This window comes from Cyrtonyx montezumae, unplaced genomic scaffold, assembly GCF_038088225.1.
Source record: "Cyrtonyx montezumae isolate F1298 unplaced genomic scaffold, pur_monq_1.0 scaffold_31, whole genome shotgun sequence".
Classification (NCBI taxonomy): domain Eukaryota; kingdom Metazoa; phylum Chordata; class Aves; order Galliformes; family Odontophoridae; genus Cyrtonyx; species Cyrtonyx montezumae.
Window position 1 is genome coordinate 5,685,821 of NW_027072036.1, and position 14,106 is coordinate 5,699,926.

The 14,106-nt window shown below is 56.1% G+C and overlaps 1 protein-coding gene across 2 annotated transcripts; it reads right to left on the bottom strand.

Moving 5' to 3' along the window:
• Positions 1-1,022: 1,022 nt before the first annotated feature.
• On the bottom strand, positions 1,023-14,087 carry TRIT1 (tRNA isopentenyltransferase 1). Of its 2 annotated transcripts, none has more exons than XM_065744592.1 (11): positions 13,908-14,087; positions 8,780-8,922; positions 8,326-8,422; positions 8,003-8,151; positions 7,008-7,150; positions 6,638-6,749; positions 6,356-6,468; positions 5,258-5,335; positions 3,787-3,896; positions 3,329-3,446; positions 1,023-1,183 (listed from the first exon to the last, which is right to left on the bottom strand). In XM_065744592.1, the coding sequence occupies exons 1-11, from the start codon at positions 14,085-14,087 to the stop codon at positions 1,050-1,052; spliced, it is 1,377 nt and encodes a 458-aa protein (XP_065600664.1). In that variant the 3' UTR covers positions 1,023-1,049. The 2 variants fall into 2 exon arrangements, with proteins under 2 accessions (XP_065600664.1, XP_065600665.1); XM_065744593.1 differs by having other exon boundaries at positions 1,075-1,183; positions 3,324-3,446.
• Between the last annotated feature and the right edge of the window lie 19 nt (positions 14,088-14,106).

Consider the following 14,106-nt stretch of genomic DNA (forward strand, 5'->3'; position numbering starts at 1 on the left):
TGAAGGACATTAAACCCACTCCTAACAGTGCATCACCTGAGTGCGCTCAGCACGCGGGGCACAGTCCCACCCCTCGCTCAGAGCTCTATGGGGACTCGGTGCACCCCCTCCATGGGGCAGGACCCCCCCGTGGTGCTCCCCCACCCCAAAACCCACCCACGAGGAACCGCGACCCCACGTGCCAGGACAACCCCGGGCGTCCTGGAGAAGGCTGCGGGGCTTTCACCAGAGAACGAAGGCAGCGCTGCAGTCCCCAGGAACAAAGCTGACACTGCACCCCAGACACACGGCTCCGGGGATCTGCTGCTCAGCAACTTGGATCCAAAGGCAGGGACAGATCCCACTGCCAAACCACAGCCGGGAGCTGAACTGGGACACACTCATCGCTGCAAACTGCATGAGGTCATCTCCCAGCTCCTGTTTAACAGGTGCCAGCTCCTTCTGCACCTGCTACGTGCACACGGCCTCACCACGCTGAGAACATCGGCTCAGCTCCCCGTGAAGCTGCAGAACAGGTGATGGGAAGAAGGGGCCAGGCTGGACAGCCCCCCACGCCTGGAGCGAGGAACCTGGGCCAGATGGAAACAGACAGCAAGACAGCTCAGCGTTTTACTAGGCAGAGGAATCCACAGTAATTGTGTACCTTTATTTCCATAGAAATCTAAAAACATATCCTCCCCAAACGGCAGCGAGAGCTCACAGCCCCTGAGCTGCACGCCCGGCCAAGCCGGAGGAGCGCACAACTGCTGTCTCTAAGATCACGTTTCCATGCCAGGAGGGGCTCCATCTTTCCAGGGATCTGTGTGAGGAGGGAACGCTGGGCTCGGGAGGGCGCTCCAGCAGCACCACCCTGGGGCCAGCCCCCCAGCAAGGCAGAAGCACTGAGCACAGCAGGACGAGGCCGTGTGAACAGGCTCTGACGCAGCCACGGCCATCTGGCTGCCACTCACACTCCTGCCTCACCCCCAAAAATGACTCGGCTCCTCTGGGTCGAGGCCACGCAGCACTGGGCATTCCCTCACCGTGCAGGTGGAGGCACAGCTCCCTGCCTATGGCAGGGGCACACTGCTGTCCCTGCCCTCTGCACTCCTGCTGTCCCCCGCTGTGTCTGCAGCACGTCCAGCAGCCTCCAGCTTCCTTCTCTTCTTCAGGTGGTGCAGGTGGGCTTTGGATCGCGTGTGAGCTGGAGGAAGAGGCAAACAAGCATTTAACCCTGGGGAACCTGGAGAAGGGAGCACCTGGCCTGATATGCCCTGTGTGAATCAATCCGGGCACAGCCTTCAAGCCTCCTCCTGGGGAGAAGGTGGGAAAGGGAAGAGTCCTGGGTTTGAGGACAGAAAGCCCCCAGCGACAGCACTCAGTGCCCCACAGGTTTGCTCTGAGCCTCAACCCACAGGAGGAAGGAAGAAAGGCACTTGTTACCAAACACCGCAGGACACGGTGAGGTTGTGCAGCACTCCATGGAACGAGGCCAGGATCATCTGTAAGCATGGATGTGCCTGCACCACAGCACTGGGGATAACCTGTGCATCACAGAGCGGACGGGGACGGGGCCCAGAGTGCAATTATGCTTTTGCATAACTGCAGGGCAAGGCTTGCAGCTATGAGAGCACTTCAGGAGGAGTCTGACGGAACTGAGAGGTGATCTCAGGGAAACACCTTGCACTGACATTCCAGGGCAGCAAGAGCTGCACTTGTGTTTAAAATGGCATCGTTAAGGACAGCAGAAGCTCCATATCAGCAGCATTATCTGTGCAGAAGGCACTGCCTAACCAGAGCGATGTAACTGCAGCAGGGTGGTTTGGCTATTTCCAAGAGATCAGAGCAGCAATTAACGCAGCCAACTTTTCAAGCAGGGCCTTAATTAAACAAGAGTATGTTGTTGCTGAATCAAGGCCCTGAGGTGCTTTCCAGTTCTGTCAAAGGATAAAATTACATGCAAAGCTGCTGCTTTATCACAACGCTGTAGGGTCATCCCCAGCCTGCAATGAAGTCACACCTCTTACAATTTGTTGGAAGCAACAGCAAAGCCCACAGCAGCCAGAGGAAGCACTGCCTGCAGTGGGTGTCTGGGGCTCTTTGAAATCCACACGAACTGTCAAGTCAGATAAAGCCTTACAATCTTCCAGAGCCAGTGGGTACCTGGAAGCAGTTCGCAGGACTATCTGTAACTCAGAGCAGACTGCAGACTGACTCAGCCCCCACTGCTGAGTTAAGTAACAGCTACAAGTAACACCCAAGTTTGGGGCCATCTCTCTCCTGCCATCTGGGGACTGCAGCCACGTTCAGCAGGATGCAGATCTTGGTTTGAAAAACCATTCTCATCTATCCAAATGTGGGACAACATCCCCAGAGGACAGCTGCTGCAGCTGTTGTGTCTGGGGTTATCTGAGGAGCTCCCACTCTGCTGTACACCTTTACAACTTGTTGGAAGGACAGCACTCATCCTGCTGATTTTCAGAAGCCTCTGGCTCTGGTGCTGGTAGAGCTTCTTCGAAGTACCGCCAAGCCAGAACAGTTGAGCTTGGCAGCAGTAACAGTTATCCTTACCAACTTGTCTCCACGCAATGACCTTTCTGCACCAAGCCAACTTCCACCTTTGTTTTCACCAGTTCCCTGGATCAACAGTAATGAATGGCTCGTCCAAATCTGATAACCAATGATCTGGGCACGATTTACCTTTGCCTTATCTCTGCATATTCTGTTTTTGGGCAACACATGAAGGTTTATCAGTTCCATTTCTGCAGAGTTTCTCAACTCCTTTTTGTTCCTGGTTCTCAGCATGAGCCTCACAGCCCTGATAAATTCACTGAGTAAATCTGATTCCAACTGAGCTCTTTTAAAGTCAGTCAGTTGAAAACAGAAAATCCTTTTCTATTACTATTACAGCTAGGAATATAATACATATTTTTTAAACATCCAAATAGGAAAAATTAGAGTGAAACCGAGCTGTGACAGACATGAAAAAACTTTATTCTCGCACAACATCTCAGAAAAACTGAATCTGTTCTATGCTTTTAGACCAAGTGCTCAAAAGGATGAGCTCAGGCTAAGCACAGGCACCTCACACAGAGCCCCGTGCCTGCAGCGATGGCAGAGCAGCAGTGCTCACAGGGGCTGGGGGGGCAGCCCGACAGATGGCAGCTGTGCCACAGCACCACACCCCCCCGGGGTTGCAAATGCCTGCTCTCATGCACGGGCTGTAAACAATCCCTGAAAGCCCAAGATCATGTGCTGAGGGTCATCTGGCCAAGCAGAGCCAGCCAAGAGCACCTCGTGCTGCTCCCTGCCACGCTCGCTGTGCCCAGCATCCCTTCCAGGACCCTACCTGCCCACTCCCTGTCCCCGATGATGACTCTGTCGCAGAGCTCACACACTCGATGGCTCCGTTTGTTCTCGTTTACATCACACTCCATCTTTACGGGCTCCACGGGCGGCTCACGTCCCTGAGGAATGCAAGATGCCTCAAATGAGTTCCCACACAGAAAATCTGCCACGGCCGTGTCCACTTTGGTAGGGTTTGGGCTGTGAATTTTCTGTGCTCAGATGCTAATGTCAGCAGGTCAGAAGATGCACTTTTATCGAGCAACACCAGTGGAGTACTGAGCATGAGGAGAAATTCTCAGCTTGCATGCTCTGCCACTGCAGGTAAAAACGTCTGTGGCAGGTATGGACACAGACAGCCCCATCCACAGGAGAGACCCAGTGCCAACTTATGGGGTTTGCACTGACTGAGAAACAGGCTTCTCAGGCACAGCTTACACCTTAGTGCTGGTTAGCCCATACCTGGATGAAGCTCTCCACAATCTCCAGAGCAGGTTTCAGCACATCTTCTTCCCACCGCAAGAGATTAGACACCTCCAAGCCATACACCGGGGGCACATTGGGGCCAGGACCTATGGGGACACAGAGGGGCAGGTGACTGCCAGCATCCCCCAGCTGGTCCCCAGCACCCCGAGCAGTCAGCATGCAGGCCCCGTGGGTCTGCACCACACCTCATGGAGTCTGCTCTTTCATCAACCTGAGCTTCAGCACTCGGGAGCAAATGGCACCAGCCCTTCTGGAGCCAAAATTACCAGGGACCTCAGCTTGTGGGCAAGCAGCAGTAACACCTCAGACTCAACGCAAGCATCTTCATGACTGTCTGCCTTCAGGACAGGATTACAGTGTCAGAGCACAGCAAGCAAACACTTCACTGCCACCATGGTCCAGAGGAGGCCACAGAGGATGAAGTGCCAGGAGGACACACAATGGCATCACACAAAGCTGTGCTTACAGGAGATGCACACACAGCCTTGGTGAGGAACCCACGCTCCCGTTCTGCTGTGCTGCCCAGAGCTGTCAGCTCACAGAAGCAGGCAGGAGCTGCTTTGCCTGTACCTCCACCTGACAAGGCAGTTTCAAAGCCACCGTCTGCCCCCCCAGATCCACTTGGAGGGTGCAGGCCATGGGCTGCAGCCTGGGCAGGACGGCTGCAACCAGAGCACAGCCGCTCCCTTTGGCGGCGGTGCTGGGCCCTGGCAGCTCAGCTGCCAGCAGCCGCCGGGCACACGGCCCCGCTCACAGCCGTCAGAGCTGCCGGGCTCCAGCAGGTGCTGCTTTTTATTGCTGTAACCACAAACAAGCTCCCGATAGGACTGATCTGAAGCACACCTGCCACCAGAAAGGTGAGCCGCATCCACCGAGCACATGGCCCCGTGAAAGCTCTTGGCCTCTGTTCTAAGTCCATCTTTTGATTCGAGTTTCCCCCTGTCTTTTTGTTGTTGTTGTTGTTTCACCCCTACCAAGCACCTTCCAACAAGTGCCCGGCTCCCAGCTGCTGCTGCTGGCCCTGCTCCAAGGCCGAGCTGAGATGGGGAAGTCCTGCTGGCTCCCTGCCACCACAGCAAGCAGGGCCTGGCGCAGCCAATGGGCTCCGGCTCCTAATCCAGGGGACATCTGTCAGCTGCGCCTCTTGCCCCACACAGGGGACACATGCAAGTGCCTGCTGGGCATCTCCTCCTCAAGAACCATGGGGCTGCAGGGACACTACAGCCTGCTGTCACCCATGGCTGGCCAGGCACCGGGCCAAGCACTTGGTTGCTTTGTCCCCGGGAGATCTTCCCTTGACAGGCAAACCAGCACGTGCAGGAGAAGCAGTGAGAAGGAGCTGTGTCTCTGAGTGTCTGGACAAGAAAAGCACAGGCACCATCGAGACAGGGTGAGAAGAAATACGAGAACAGGGGTGGTGGGGCAGCACAGGAACCAGAGGACTTACGTTTCAGGAAGCGGTTTCGGACCCATTTGTTCTGCCTCCGGGCATACCTCTTGCTCACCTGCTTCAGAGCCTGGATCCCTTTGAAACAGAGGACGTAAAAATACCAGAGGTCAGCAGAACTCTACAAGTTGAGCTCAGAGCAGACTGAGAAGAGCCTGCTGGCTCCAGCAGGGGAAAATCACACAAAAACGTTTCTTTTGGCTGCTATCATGCTTGCTTAAGGAAAATGTTTCTACTGTCAGTTTGGAGGTCTCCAAGCCAGCAAAGAGAAGTGGTCATCACAGCAAATCCCCTGCCAGAGTATAGGGGCAATGTCACCACAAAAAGGCTAAACAAAGTATCCCAAATGCTCTCAAATGGGGGAAAGGGCACCAAACCAGTGGCCCAGAAGCTTTCAGCAAGTAGGACAACCTTTTCATGAGCTGCCCTGCTCTCCTAAAACCTCACCTGTATACTTCTCTGTTCAAACAGAACCCAAGACTTCTTATTCTACCCACAGTGAGCCTAGAGGATTGTCTGTCACTGTACAACCTCAATGTCCAGTACCAGACTTACTGTATTGCTCAGTAATCTTCTCTTTAGCAGACACAACAAGCCTCTTCAGTACCAGACCTGCTTAACCATTTCTGTGGTTCCCTCAGCCTCCATCTCCTTTGAACTGAACTCTGACTGCCTGATACCTCTGCTGTGCTGAGAAGCAGAGCAGCTCTCTCCTTCCTCTAACAGCAGCACATTCATCCAGACTTTGAGCTCTATTTCATTTCCTCTCTCTATCCTTGTTCTCCACAGCACGCACAGCCCAGCTGGGATCCTATCACCCATGTCACCTTCAGACCTGAGATCAGCCTCTGCCAAGAACAGTACAACTTACAAGCAGATCTGGGGGAAGGGAGGGAAGAATTCTCTGGATATGCTCAGAGATGCCCTGGAACAGTGAGTCCCTGCCCTTCTGGTCTAGCTGAAGTGAAAAGTGCATGGAGAAAGGTACAACTCAACTCCAGCAAGACCGGTCCCAGGTCTGAGCTTGGTTCAGAACAACCTGTGTCACCTGGAACTGCGTGGGACTGAGGGGCATGCAGTACAGAGTGCTCCTCCCACCTTTTTGCAGTAGCAGTGCACTGGTCTCAGGTGAGCAATTCCCCTCACTGACGAGGTACTCATGAAATTCCTTGAAACCAATGGACTGGAAGATGCCATGCTGATAATCCTGCCTGGAGGGTAAGACAACAGCCAAGAGTCAGGGCCACCTTCCAGGGACAGCAGAGACTTCTGTGTCTAAACCTGTAGAGAGGGACCTCCCAGGCAACACAAGACCACGGCATCAGGGGACACAGGAGCATACAGCAGTGCCTTCAGTGAGGGAGCTGGCTTCTCACCCACCGGTTTTCAGTCACCTTTTCTTGATTGTAGCGTTGGTGGAAGTCCCGCAGCTCTTCCAGCAGCCCTGCAGCCAGCATGTCATCCACCCGCTGCTCCAGCCGTCGGTCCAGAGCTGGGAGGAGGAGGGCAGGATATGCTCAGCTGCTCAAGATATGGTCCACAGCTGAACCTTCTGCACTCCCAGCCTCCTGATCCATCTGAAGAAGGCAGAGCCCAGCAGGCAAGGAGACTGAGCCCTCTGTCATGCCTGCTGATGCCAAAGGAATTGCTGCCTTCTCCAGTGAAGAGGCCGGGGCAGGAACAGGGAGTCAGCCCTCACCCCTCATCATTTCATGCAGTCAGTCGGGCACTGTGCAAAGCCCACTCTCACCTGCCTGGTCTGCATGAAGCCACAAGATACAAGAGTGTGGGTACTTTAGGGGCCCCCCTAGGGGCCCCCCACCTTCCTCCTCCTGCTGTTGTTGCAAGATTTCACTGTGGGGGATACCCGTCTCTTCAAACACTTGCAGGCTCCTGTAAAACAGAGACACACAGAGCTCAGAGGCTGGCTAAGGATGAGCTTTTCCATTTTCCTAGCAGCCCTGGGGGCTCCAGCAAAGAGAACCGCAGACACTCACTGCAATCCAACCCTCTCATGTGGGGGAAGGGCAGGTTTCAGCTCCCTCTCGTGCCCAGCATCCCAACCACACCCAGGTCCTAGGGGCACAGTGCAGAGTGCAGTGGTGGCACTCCAGGAGCCCAGAGCACAGCCACCCACTCTTGCCTGGCACCAGCACAAGCGCTGCAGGGGACAGGCTTCTGGCTCCAGCCCTGCCCTTTCCAGCCAGGCAGGGGTCCAGGTAAGGGGCCAGCACTGTCAAAGCTGGAGGAGGCTGTGAAGCATCACTGCCAGAAAGACAGAAGAAGCTGTGCAACCCTCTGTCCCTCTGCACCGTGTGAATAGGGTGGGCGGTGTTCTGCTCCCCCGGGGCCAGGGCAAGGCTGGGATGGGCCTGCCGAAGCAGCAGGCCTGGTCTTGCTGCCGTGCTGTTCCCACACAGCTCAGGTATGTTACTCAGCCAGCATGGCAGCTTGCTCTTTAAATAGCTCCAGATAAACCCTGCTGCTGGGGCACCATGATGGGAGCAGTCCCATCACACACAAGCCAGCAGCAATGCTCTGTCCTGCATCTGAAAGGCAGCTCAAGCTGGGGGCTGCACAGCCGCAGGTCTCAGCAGCCCAGATTCCACAGTTCCCCAGCACCGGTGTTCTAAGGCTCCCGGAAGGCTCAGAGCACCCATCTGGGATGGGAGCGCCCATCCTGCCACGTTCCCAGGCACACAGTTCCTCTAGGACAGGGTGCTGGGCCGTGCACACCTAGCTCACCTGGCCACTTTGCGCTTGTCGTTGGGGTGCAGCTTGGCTGCCATCTCTGGGTCTACCTGACTCAGGCGGCGATGGAGATCAACAGCATCCAGCTGCTCCAGCTCCACTTTTCTGTCAGTGACTGTGCCAGGCACCAGGCTGCACTTCTCCTGTGAGGCACAAGGCAGCCCTGAGCCAAAACGCTCACTTGTATGCAAGCATCATGAGAAAGGTGACCCCCAGCCCCACGAAGCCTCTGGTTTTCCTTGCCCTGCTCTAGCATGGAAGTACCATGCCACAGGGCTCATCGCTCCCCAGAGGGATTTGGTGCCCCACCACGATACCTTGGTGTTGACAAGGACCTTCCAGAGCAAAGACTCAATGTAGTAGTTGGTTCCTCCCACAACAATCGGGATCTTGTCTCGGGCAAAGATATCTTCAATGTGCTACAGTCAAGGAGCATAAGCAGAGACACGTGGCAGGGGGAAAGGGCCACAGGGAGATGCCCCTTCTTCCTGCACCTCAGAGCCCATGAGGTTGCAGAGCAGGGTTACAGCTCTCTCTTGTCTCTTACAACCCTCTCATGTGAGGGCAGCCCCTGAAGAGGGGCTGCCCTCACTACTAGTGGGATAAATACAGATCCAAGTCCCTCTTGCCAGAGCTATCCCCTGAAAACAGGACTCAGTTGCTATGCGAGGAGCACAGGGCTGACGTAAACACTGATCCCTCTTGCAGGCCTATCTGTGGAGGAGGGAAGCCCATATCTGCTTGGCCAGACAGGCTGCGGCGCAAAAGGATATCAGAGCCACAGCTTTGTCTCTGAAATCCACCACTGTGTAGTTGGAGACGAGAGGATCCACAAAGCTGATCATGTGGTGTCTGCAAAGGCGCTGCTCCTGGGGAGAAACCTTGTTTGTGATGATGTCCAAGCCCTTGTACACCTGAGGAAGAGAAGAGTCTGTTGCCCACCTCAGTAGCACATTCTATGAAACGCCAGCAACTGCTGCCCCTCCCTCCAGGAACAACAGCTGTCTGCCCTTGCTGACCCCATCAGCTTGGGCAGGTCTACAGAGAAGTGCAGGCAGCAGCACATGCCCTGCCCAGGCAAGGCAGCGGGAACCTCGCCAGCATCTGCTCCTGCCAGGGACAAATTGCTTCTGTTGGTGTTTGCTCCTGCCCACTGAGGAGATGAACCATGAGTCCAACTGCTTGCAACTGCTATCCTGTTATGAAATGACCCTGCAGTTACTGATGAAAAGGCTGATGGAGTAATGAGAGCACGGTCAGCGTAAGCAGCACAGCCCAGCTCTGAAGTTCAGCACTTCAAAATGAGCATGGTCACCTCCAAGCTGCAGCTACACACTCAGGTGTGCCTTCTGTCAAGCACCATCCTCCAGCTCAGCACAAAATGTTGTTTGGAGACAAGGACCACTGCTTCCTACAGCACACAAAGATCACTCCGTATGCAGCGTGCAATGTCATGGAGCCTCCCAAACACAGACAGTTGCAGCTCACGCAAACCTTCAAAGCCTGGCTTACCGTCTGCTTCCTGCTCCTCCCAGGCCAGCCAGCCAAGCAGAGGAGAAAAATCACCCAAGGTCAGTGCCCTGGGGAGAAGGATCACCATGTCCTCCTAAGAGAACCCCCAGAAGCCCCCCAGCAACTTCAGCATCACCCAGCGTGGAGCTGCAGACTTACTGTCACTGAGTCACTATCAGAGAAAGATATTATTCCCCTCTCCTTCCCTGCTCCTAGCCTCCTCACGTGCCAGGCAGCAGCGACCTGCATCAGGAAACAGCCGAACAAAACAAACTTGGCAAGAAACAAACAAACAAACCTGCTGAGAGCTCTGAAATGGAAGGAGTGGAGCTGGCACGGAGCAGTGACTGCACACTGCTGGGCTGGGCTGCACTGCAGGAGCTGCTGGTTAGAGCCAAGGGCAGCAGCGTCTTGCTGCTTCCAGGCATGTGCTTCATTTTGAGGTTGGGATATTCAGCCTGGGAGAGTACAATTGGGAAATGCCGGCCTCAGCTAGGCAGTTAAAAGCAGAGCAGAGAGGAAAGCCACGCAAATCAACCCTTTGGGAGCTTTCGGTAAAGAGCCAAAGCAACCTGTGATCCCCACAGTGCTGCAGCCTGAACCCACTGCCCTGAGCACAGCCAGCAGCTGCCCTGCAGAACTGCAGATGGAGCAGAGCAGGGACCCACAGCCGGCATGCTGACAGCAGGCACATGGGGCAGTGGGCACATAAAGCCCTTCTGTCCTGAGTGTGCAGCTCTGTGCCATGCCAAGGACTGTGCACACCCTGTGCCAGGCAGTATCCGGGGCTCTGAGCTGCGCTGAGAGTGCAGGGAAAGCGCACGCAGCTCAGCATCTCTCTGCTCAGTGGTCTTGGGGCCTGGGATAGATTCCACACAAGAAGGGACTGGATGTGGAAGCAGACATTTCCCCCTTCTGTTTACCAGAAGCCACCCCAGCCAGAGGCCAGGTTTCCAGAAACAAATTTTCCCTTAATCCCCCTGAAAAGCAGCCCAACCTCCAGCTGCAGCACGGCCTCCTCCTGCCACCACACAGCTCCCAGACAGAAGGACAAGGTGACACGGAGGTGACCCGCGGGCAGGAGGCACAGCACAGCAGCCAGGGACGAGCTGAGGTTACTGGAGCAGGGAAGCCCGTTCACGCAGCAGTCATGCGAGCTGAGGCGGCTGAACCTGCAGGCGCTCCCTTCCCTGTCTTGCCTAACCCCTCTGGCTGCTTAGAAGGCAAGCACCAGGCTCTGTCCCTCAAGAAAGGTTGGCCTGAGGGCAGGAAGCAGGGGGAGAGGCAGGGCAATCAAATGCTCTTCCTTTCTACCTTGTGGCTGCAGGAGACCAGCAGACAGGAGTGGCCCGCAGGGCAGCTCCACGCCAACAGGTCCAGAGGTGGGCTGCAGCCCACTGATACCTGCCCCTGTTCCTTCAACATAGGTCTCCTGTAGACACCAAAATCTAGATCCAAAGCCTTTGAATTCTGTGAGCTTTGGCTCAGTGTCTTCCCACCCTGACAAGGACCCTGCATCCCCTGCAGCTCCCACGCGTCTGCTGCAATCCCAGCCAACACACGGCCCTACCAGGGCTCCCAGTGCCCACGCAGGCAGGGTTGGGGCTTACACTTCACACTGAATCCCCCCCAAGGTTCTGTTGGAGATTAAACATCGAGATCCTCCCTGAATATCTGGAAACAAGAGGAGGAATGTGGTGTCAGTGTGTGGGCTGGAGGGAACAAAGGCAGCCTTTACACACGCACAGCCAGCACAGGGAAGGTTTCCACCAGCTGGCTGTCAGCATGGCCGTGCACCCGAGACGTCCTCCCGACACTCATTTCTATTTTCAGCAAGCAGCTCAGATAAGCCTCTGTTGCTTTCTAAAGCCCCAAAACAGATTAGCAGCAGCCTGGAGCAGCAGGCCTCTGAGACACTTTACACAGGCAGAGGACTAAAGGTGCTTAGCCTTGACCACAGCCTCCCACCTCTTGTTGCTGAGAGCCAGCAAGTCAGTCCCAGGTCTCAGAGTGCCTGGCCAGACACTTGACACCAACTCTGGGTGGGAAACCTGAAGCAGGAGGCACAAAGCAGCCCTGAACACCCTGCCCCTCATCCGCCATGGAGGGGGCAAGGAGTGTCCTGGGTACAGTTGTGAAGGTGCAGTGCAGCCCAGGACCCCACGCACAGCTGAGCCATCCCCAGCAGGAAAAGGCTCACAGAGTACAGGAGATTTCCAGCAGTGAAGGGATGGAGGGAAGAACCCAAGCCAAAACAAGGTGAAAGGGGGGAAAAATTCACCCCCTTCTACACACTCTTCCACGAGAAACCTGCCAGCAGAGCTTTGGCCAAAGCTCTCAAGATGTCCTGACTTGACAACACTAACTGACAAACACACCCAGCGTGCCACAGCAGCCTCCAGAGGAGGACTTCCTCACTGCTCTGAGGTATGACACCCAGGAGGGCCACTGGGCCTGGGAAGGATGGGAGCTCCCAGCTTGGCACCAGGATTGCTGCATTGCCACTACTCTGCTGGGAACAAAGCAGGACACGCTTTATCCTTTTGGGCTTCTCCGGGGAAATTACATACTTCTCAAGGAAACTCCTGGGACAACGAACAGCAAGAGAAAGGGCAAAAATAAAAATAAAATTAAGAGACTATCAGATTAACCAGAGCTCCAGAGCTGCCTCGCAGGCATCAGCTAAGTTTGTAACTTGATCGCAGCAACCCACAGCCATGACAAAAGCACCCAGGAGAGAGAGAGGGGCCTGTGTATGGGAACAGGTGGGCTCGGGCTCCCAGCCCCTCCCCGAGCCTGGCTGCAGATCCAACAGCTGCCCAAAAGACACTGCCAGCATTTTCAGACCTCTGCAGTGCTCAGATAGGCACAGCCATGAATGGACAGTGGAGCTCAGGGCGACGTGGCCTCTGGCAGCTGCCACTTGAGAATGAGCAATGGGGTTTTTAAAGCTGCGCAACTCCTCCACAGGGCCACTGGCGTCAGCGCTGTGTGGCAGAGGGATACACAGCACAGAAACCTATTCCACGGGAACAAAGCCAGTGTGAAAGCAGACCCAGTCGGCTGCCTAAGCAGGGCACAGGGGTTAGTGGAGCACGGTGGGGGAAGTGCAATGTGCTGTGTGCAGTGTGCCTGCAGGCAGCTGCCCCACGAGGCCATGCTGAATGCAGGCACAGCAGAACGGCACCAGAGCTGCTCAGCTCTCGCTCCACAGTCACGCTAGAATGAGATTAAAAGGAAAGGAGGACAAGAGCCACTCGAGCTGAGATGCCATTGGGTGCCTGCAGCCAGAATCCTCCAAGTGACTGCATTCCCACAGTGGGATCTGAAGCAACCAGAGCACAAAATGCACGCTTCAAAGCATCCACCAGCACAAAACCACAGTGAGCAATACACCAGTCAGCTCCAAGAACCCGCGCAGAGCTTGGTGTGCAGCATTGCAAAGCATGCTGCTTTGCATTCCAGGATCGCGCCAGTCAACAACCATTCCCATTACCAAAGTATGCTGCACTGGTGCTCCCTGCAAGGCCTGCAAACAGCAGCATTTAATGGTAGAGACAGACACAAATAACAACCGTAGAGCTTTTCTGGATAGCGATGGTTAGTGTGGTCAAAAGGCACTCGACACACACACTGCAGCGGTGTAGCATGCCTTGGAAGCCCCAGAGCCACCAGCTAAAAGCTGCCTGGTGCAGACATCCTGAGAAAACCACCAGCACTGTCCCACCACAGGAGTGAGGAGCTCCAGAGGGTACCTGGGGACTGCCGGGAGTGCTGCCCAGCACCGAGAGCCCCCAGGACACTCAGAGGAGCACAGACACGGGACCAGGAGTGAAGGGCACAGTGTGGACAGCACGGACCCTGCACAAAGGTCTCTTTGGGATTCTGAGCATTTAAACTCCAAACTCTGTCCCCAGGAGCTTAAGGAAAACACTTCATCCAGAATTAAAGCTTTCTGAACACTTGTTGTAAACGATGGATGGAGTGCTTACAAATCCAGCCCTGCAGAAGAGAACTCCTGAGACCGCATCAGCAGCGCAGGAAACAGAAAGTGAGAGCGGCCGAGTGCAGCACGAAGGGCACACACAGCGGTGGTGGGGGAAAACACCTCTTCACGGAGAGCAACCGACACGCGGAACGAGCAGGGGGCCCCGCGGGGGCGCGGCCCGGAGACTCTCACAAACCCCTGGGGCCTTCCGACAGCGCGGCCTACTGCGGCCTAGTGCGGCCTAGTGCGGCCTAGCGCGGCCCAGCGCGGCCCAGAGCAGCCCCACTCGCGGATGCCCGCACAGCTCCGCGCCGGGACGCCCCTTCCCTCCCTCCCTCCCTCCCTCCCTCCCTCCCCCGGCCCCCCCTGCAGCGTTCCCGGGCCCACGCCGGCCCGTACCTGCATGGAGTCGGCGCTGACGATCTCCCCGCCCAGGCGCAGCCCCAGCTCCACGGCCAGCGCCGACTTCCCGGTGCCGGTAGCGCCCAGGATCACCACGAGCGGCCGCGGCGCCGAGGCCCGGCCCAGACGCGATGCCGCCGCCGCCGCCATAACCCGGCCCGGCCCGGCGGCTGCCATGGGAACGGGCGGGCGGGGC

Excerpts from the sequence above, each read along its gene's own strand:
- TRIT1 (XM_065744592.1), bottom strand. The coding sequence starts at position 14,087 with ATGGCAGCCGCCGGGCCGGGCCGGGTTATGGCGGCGGCGGCGGCATCG. Across the intron at positions 8,423-8,779 it reads GACAAAGCTGTGGCTCTGAT|TGAAGATATCTTTGCCCGAG; the intron begins ATCCTTTTGCGC and ends ACTGTAGCACAT. Across the intron at positions 7,151-8,002 it reads GACAAGCGCAAAGTGGCCAG|GAGCCTGCAAGTGTTTGAAG; the intron begins GTGAGCTAGGTG and ends TCTGTTTTACAG.